Source organism: Quercus robur, chromosome 12, assembly GCF_932294415.1.
Source record: "Quercus robur chromosome 12, dhQueRobu3.1, whole genome shotgun sequence".
NCBI lineage: Eukaryota > Viridiplantae > Streptophyta > Magnoliopsida > Fagales > Fagaceae > Quercus > Quercus robur.
Window position 1 is genome coordinate 41,220,620 of NC_065545.1, and position 7,232 is coordinate 41,227,851.

Below are 7,232 nucleotides of genomic sequence, written 5' to 3' on the forward strand. Positions count from 1 at the left end.
ATTTTGTGATTTGTGACTCATCATTGTAATTTTTATGTGCAAAAAAATTTGTAACATATTTAGTATTATTTTTTTAATATATATAAATTTAACTTTTTAAAAGTAGTATGACAATGAGAAGTTTGAGTTTTTTTTTTTTTTTTTTTTAACAGAGAAGTTTGAGGTTTAATTCAAATGAAACCACGTGAGTATGTGGCTAAACTAATTTTAATTCAAATATAAATATATCTAAATATCACTTATTATTATTATTATAATTTTTTGAGGGTCTATTATTTTATTATTATTTTTGGTTGTGTTTAATTTTCTCCAAAATAAAAAAAAGGTATTAATATTAAAATAAAATTATTTGAAAATGAGTGTTATTTTGAAAATGGATACATGTTACAGTAAACTTGAATTTAACATATCTGAGATGTTAGTTGTCTAAATAGTTTAGAAAAGTTGATAATTAATAGAATTGTTAATTTAAATGGTTTATTTTGAAAAAAAAATAATAATAATAATCCGTATAACCCCTGAACAGAACCGAAGGCCTGAAGTTGAGATTTCGCTTGGCTCTCAGCTCGCTGTTGGCCGCCACTTCCCTACAAGTAATCTGCCGTCTCCTACAACTTCCAGCAACAAGTAAGATCTCTCTCTCTCTCTCTCTCTCTCTCTCCTGATTCTGAGTTTTATTGGTGGGTTCATGTTCATGTTGCTTTATTCTAGTCTAGTCTATACATCAATCTTCTTTGCTGTTTACTTTTTTTTTTTTCTTTATGTTTTCTATGATGGGTCTGATTTGTACTTAAGTCATATGTTTTGTTTAACACCCAATATTATTTATTTTCCAAATATTTACATTTTTATTGGTTTTTGAAGTTGGTAGTGTTAATGATGTTACTCAATAACTTGTACATTTAAGGTTTTGCAAATAGGAATTGTTATTATAATCTTTGTTTTCTGGTCTTGGAATTTTAGTCAATTTCTATTGATGCTTGGCATATGAGATATGTATAATTGACCCTAATATTGCTTGCCCTTCAAAAAAAAAAAAAAAAAATCTAATAAAAAAAAAGATGTAGATAAACTATACCTTGTTAATAGCAAATGTTTGAATGAACATATTTAAGCCATTATGGCATTATGCATGTATCAAGTTGGAAAGGATTAAAGTGTGTGCGTGTGTTTTTTTTTCCCCCCCACTTGAAATAATTCAAAGGGGAGTAAATTGGGGAGCCATTAGCCACAGAAAACCCAGATGAGACAAAGAAATCGATGGTGGAGGAAGTTGGGGGCAAGGCCAAAGGTGAGTTGTTGCAATGGGTTCCCAGGAAAATCAAAGCCTTGATATCTGTGGGTACTTCTTTGGAGGGTCTTGAGGAGCAGGTTACGGCCCTGTTCTTATTAACCATTGAGGCAAGGAAAAAACAAAAGATGTTAGAAGAGAGTGCTCATAAGAAATTGGCAAATAGGGAAGGGGAATTGGGAATTGAAGAATTTTCTGAGTTCTTGGAATTGTGAGAATGGCTCAGCCAAGACAAGCAGTAGTGTTAGTAGAGAAAGGGCCTTAGTCGTGCATCAATGAATATTTGAATCATTTTTTGGAATGTTTGGGGGTTGAATGATAACGACAAATGGCTTCAGGTCGGGAATATGATCACGTCATGGAGGGCAGATATTGTTTTCTTGCAAGAAACAAAAATAATTTGAATTAACAATTTAATAGAAGTGTGATTCGGAGTTTATGGGGCTGCTAGCATTTGGACTGGTTATTTTTAAGGTCTCTTGGTTCTTCTGGTGGTGTTTTAGTGATGTTGGATAGAATGGTAGTAGACAAAATGGAGGAGGTTATAGGTCGTCTTTCTGTTTCCTATAAGTTCAAGAATGCGGGCGATAAGTTTGAGTGGGCATTTACTGGGGTATATGGGACTAATTCATGAGGGAAATTTGCATAGTAGAAAAATATTTGAATTGTTGTACTAATTCAATCATTTATGCTGGATTGTGGTTCAATATTTATTTATTTTTATTTTATTTATATTTTCTATCATGGGTCTGATTTGTACTTAGTCATAAGTTTTTTTTTTTTTTTTTTTTTGAAACTTTTAATTCTAATTGCTAAAACTTATAATATCATAATCATGTTGCCAATGAGGTTGTGGGTTCAGGTCTCATTGAATGTGTGTGTGTTATTGTCAAGCTACTCATACAGTAATGTAGATAGTATTGATGCTTAGTTTTTATTATTGAGGGTTTCGGTATTCACAATTCAATTCAATTTTTCAGTTTTTTGTAACAAGATCACATTCCTAGAGACGTGGTAATAAGATGGCTCGCAATGAGGAGAAAGCACAGTCTATGCTGAACAGATACGTTGCCCACGAAGCTGAACAGAAAAAGAAGCCAAAAGAGCGTCGGCCCTTCCTTGCCTCTGAATGTCGTGACCTTGCTGAGGCTGACAAGTGGCGCCAGCAGATCATGCGTGAGATTGGCCGCAAAGTTGCTGAAATTCAAAATGAAGGGCTTGGAGAGCATCGCCTCCGTGACCTCAATGACGAGATCAATAAACTCATCCGGGAAAAATCCCATTGGGAACGGCGCATTGTTGAGCTCGGTGGGCCCAATTATGCCAAACATGCCCCTAAAATGACTGATTTAGAAGGAAACATAGTGGATGTTCCTAATCCTAGTGGGCGTGGGCCAGGATACCGGTACTTTGGTGCTGCAAAGAAGTTGCCGGGAGTGAGAGAGCTGTTTGAGAAGCCTCCAGAATTACGAAAAAGGAGGACTCGATATGATATATATAAGAGGATTGATGCGAGTTATTATGGGTATAGGGATGAAGAGGATGGGGTGTTGGAGAGGGTGGAGGGGCCTGCGGAGGAGAAGATGAGGGCAGAGGTGTTGGAGGAGTGGAATAGAGTGGAGGAGGTGAGGAGGGAGGCAAAGAAGGCAGTTAAGAGTGGGGAGGTGGTGAGCATGGTGAAGGAGGTGTTGTTTGAGGGGATGGAGGAGGAAGTGGAGGAGGAGGAGAGGAAGGAAAGGGAGAAACTGGAGAAGGAGGAGATGGAAAGGGAGGGGAGGAGGGAGTTTGTGGTTCATGTGCCATTGCCGGATGACAAGGAAATAGAGAGGATGGTTTTGGAGAAAAAGAAGAGGGAGTTGTTGAGTAAGTATGTGAGTGAGGGTTTGTTGGAGGAACAGACTGAGGCTAAGGCTATGCTTAATATTCAGCGGTAGATGTGTATGACTTGGAAACTTTTTGCTTCTAGAATTAGAGTGGAGGAAAACTGTTCAGGTAACAGATTGAATTAGGTGCTGTATTATCTAATTAATTAAAGATGATATCAAGTCATCATGCTTCAACATTGACATTGTTATTCGTTTTTTATGTTGGTAATGTTAACAATGGTATGCGATAACTTGTACATTTATGGGTTTGCAAATAGGAATTGATATTATTATCTTTATTTTTTACTCTAGGGTTTTAGTCAATTTCTAATGATGCTTGGCTTGTGAGATCCTATTGACCCTAATATGGATATGATAATGGGAGTGATCCCTTCTTAACTCTAATGTAGCTTTAATTATATTGCTTACTCTTCGATGAATAAACTATACCATTTTAATAGGAAATATTTGAATGAACGTATTTATAGTCTTATGAAATTGTTGTCCTTGTATTCCTGTTTTCTAATGACGGTTACATTTATACCAGTTTTGAGTCCATCCGACTTATACAGAAGGTCATAATTGAAATTATGCCGTGTGTTCTATTAAAAATTGATGTTCTAGATTAAAAAATGCATGCATTGGCAAGATGATACTCTCTGTTGTCACAAATTACCTGGTTTCATATCTGGTTCTCGTGGTGTGTGGAGGCTGAAGCAGTGGTGTGACATGAGTTCTAGTGGAGGTGATTGCTTCCATAATGGAAGTGTTAGCTGCTGATTGTGATTTTGAGCTAAGAATTTGGTTTTGATGTTTGTAGCAGTGTTTGTGATGGAATAGGGTAAAAGTTTTATTTTATTCTTCCCACTTGAAATAATTCAAGGCGAGTAAAGTTAAAGAAAAGCAAAAATACTTAACAAGTGGAACAGTTATCTAGAATTTTTATTGGAAAATAAGATTAAGAGTTAATCTCTGTTGCTTGGTATCATGTTGTTTTGTATTGTGTGTGAATATGAGAAATGTAAATTAACAATATTAGTATTAAATAACAGTCCAACTTTGCAACTTTAATGTTTGTTTTTTTGTGGAATTGACTGAAAGATGTCATTGTCATTATAGCCCTGAAATTTCAAATGGATGTTCTGGTTTTCTGCTATTAATAAGAGTTATTCTTGCTTTGATCTTCTGTAGTCGTAGATATCATATGGTAGCATGGTATGTGGTTCTTAAAATTGCAATCTGAATAGTAGGATTGTCCGGTCCTATTACCCTTGAATATTGGACCCAGGGTTGCAATTACAAGTGTTATATGGTTGTTTTTGTTTGTTGCTTTATGATTGAAAGGACCATTTTTTGCCAGTTCTTTATGAGCCAGATAATTGTGGTGAGTAGTTTTAGATATGGATACAGAAACTTGTACTTTTCAACTATAATGCCTTCTTTCTGTTTCTTATGAACCTGTTTTAATCTTATACTTTTGTCACTGACACTACTTCGTTTTAATGTACACACTAACACTTTCAGATTTGCTTATATGACCTTAGACATTGCTTATATAACATAGGGAGAGGAGATTGCATTAGATTGCCAACCAATTATACCTTTTATCCTCCATGCTTACAACAGTTGGAGGTGACAGAAACAGTAGTGTAGGTGAGGATCACCTTGGATGTGGTAGAGATGATCTTTATGTTGTGACGTAAGTATTTAACATATTAAGAGGTGATTTTGGGCTCGAGTCCCATGAGGCGTGCATTCTTTAACAATTCAATTAGGAAAGTAAGAAATTTGTGCTTTTACTTGGTCCAAAGGGTGGTGAGCTCTAACTCAATGGCACCTTCTTTGTGTTTATTATCTGCTATGATGTTAACTTGCTTTCTGCATGAGTAAGATCAATATAATTAACAGTGCAATGTTTGTTACTACTAGTTTAGGATTGAGTAAAGTTAGGTGCAGTACATTAGGTTGCCCAATTGAATTCAAACGCCTGGTTGTTTTGAATTTAATTGTCCTGGGACAAGATAATACTAGTTGTGTTTTATTGGTCAATCAATGCGACCAAGTGTTTGAATTTAATTGGGAAACCTAATGTATTGAACCTATAGTACTATACCTAACTTTTAACCTTTAGGATTGGCTTAGATTCAAGTTGGTATATGGCATTGAATGCAAAAAGAGTCGGTTTTGCTGTTGCTTTGAAAGTTCAAATAGAAGATATATATATCAGCTGTTAGGAAGTGTTCAACTCTTTTCATGCTTTGAAAGCCTACCATTTTTTACTAGATGGCCCTTTGTTTCAGCAATCTATAAACTCAGGATTTGGCTTACCTCCTGTACTTTTTTAACTTGAGGTTTTCTTTTGTTTTAAATACACAATGGGAAGTAGTAGTGAGTTTTAATCTCCACCTTTTATTTAGTTAGTGGGTGATATGACCGTTTTTCATTAAAACAAAAAGAGATTCTAGTTAAAAAAGTACTGGAGTAAGCCAAACTCATATATATACACACACACACACATACAAAATCTAAAGGGTTTATGCTATGCTGATATTACCTCAAAGAAAGAGGATGTAGCATGAAACTTAGCAGTCAGTTTCTTAAAATTTTTCTTTTACACTTAAAGAGTTATGAACGTGACTTTTACTTGGTCTTATTAAGCAAGAAGTAATTAATTTATGTTCAAATTTATATGAGATTGTGCATAATCCTCAATCACCCCCAAAGTTTTTTCCCCCACTTTCCTTTCCTCTGTCAACTTTTTTATTTTATTTTATCTTCTCATGAATTTCGACTTCTTTATAGCTATAAAAATTTTCCAATCCTTATTGTCTACTATATTTGAATGCCCTTGCAGTCTCTAGTTAGCCTTTAAATTCTTCTGAACTCTGAAGATCTTTCTAAAGACCTACCCCTACATGATGGCCTGGTGGCACCACAGCCTCAGCACAAGCTTGATCCTGATCGTGGTTTCACCTATTTACTTATATTGCCACAAATGCTATCTTACATATCAAAAGAAAAATTGCATAGTTGATGGTAAATACTGCACTCCACAGATTTGTTGGAGGGTTTAGCTTACATGCACTACTTTTTTAACTGAACATATCATTTTGTTTTAAATATATAATAGCAAGTGATAATGAGTTTTATTCTCCACTTTTTATTTAGTTAGTGAGTAATGTGGCAATTTCTTATTAAAATAAAATGAGATTCCTTTTAAAAAAAGTATTGGAGGTAAGTCAAATCCTTTGTTGGAATCTCTCAATAAAGCATTACCTTCTGAACAATCAAACCATATATATATATATATATATATGTTTGTAATGTTTGTATATATTTATGTATGAACATATTTATTTATTTATATGTTTATGTACATATAATTTAAAAATTATATATTTAATAAGCCCAAATATTTGCTTAAGTACATTAACCAAATCTATTAATTTAAAGAAAATGTTTTTTCTTATAAAAAAAACATTTTTTATAACATTATTTTAACATTTTTAATTAATTTTATTGTATTAATTGAAACTTCAATATAAGCCAAACCACTTAAAATTTTTTGGATACAAGCTGATATTTTATCCAATTTGTTCCAGAGAAGTACTGATACCAATTTAATGGCCGGTACAATACATACCATAAATACAGGCGATTCCAATTTAAAATTGACTGCCTTGCCATAGATTCCTAATATGTTGATGTGATTTTTTTTTTCTTGCTGAAGTATAATTGGTTTGTTTTCTCTTATCAAAACAAACTTACAGAGGTGTTTTAATCCTTGGAGAAAGTTTACCCTACTTGTGAGGTTTGGAATGTTATCAAAAGCTTGATGTTAATTACACCAAAAGCAAATGAAGCTATAAAGCCTTAAAGATGACTTTAAAAAGTCTATTCTAAGTGGGATAAGTGTTCAGATCATTTCACATATATCTAGTATCATTTTAATATTTTACGACAAATCACTTATAGTGCTGTTGGCCGAACTTTTAGAGTTGGTTGAATCTGCTGGCTCGTTTATCCTCTACTTTATAGAAGAGGTTATTAAACTTTTCTTTAAAGATTGCATGGAG

At 33.9% G+C, this 7,232-nt stretch overlaps 1 protein-coding gene across 2 annotated transcripts; it reads left to right on the forward strand.

Annotated features, from left to right (window-relative positions):
• Nucleotides 1-468: 468 nt before the first annotated feature.
• On the forward strand, nt 469-6,299 carry LOC126709430 (uncharacterized). 2 transcript variants are annotated; one of them, XR_007649387.1, is made up of 3 exons: nt 469-627; nt 2,272-3,283; nt 6,011-6,299. XR_007649387.1 is itself a non-coding variant. In XM_050409673.1 (2 exons), exon 2 carries the CDS (start codon nt 2,314-2,316, stop codon nt 3,223-3,225), a length of 912 nt encoding a protein of 303 aa, XP_050265630.1. In that variant the 5' UTR covers nt 469-627; nt 2,272-2,313; the 3' UTR covers nt 3,226-3,460. The 2 variants fall into 2 exon arrangements, 1 of the variants encoding a protein (XP_050265630.1); XM_050409673.1 differs by lacking the exon at nt 6,011-6,299 and having other exon boundaries at nt 2,272-3,460.
• The last annotated feature ends 933 nt before the right edge of the window (nt 6,300-7,232 follow it).

Excerpts from the sequence above, each read along its gene's own strand:
- LOC126709430 (XM_050409673.1), top strand. The coding sequence starts at position 2,314 with ATGGCTCGCAATGAGGAGAAAGCACAGTCTATGCTGAACAGATACGTT.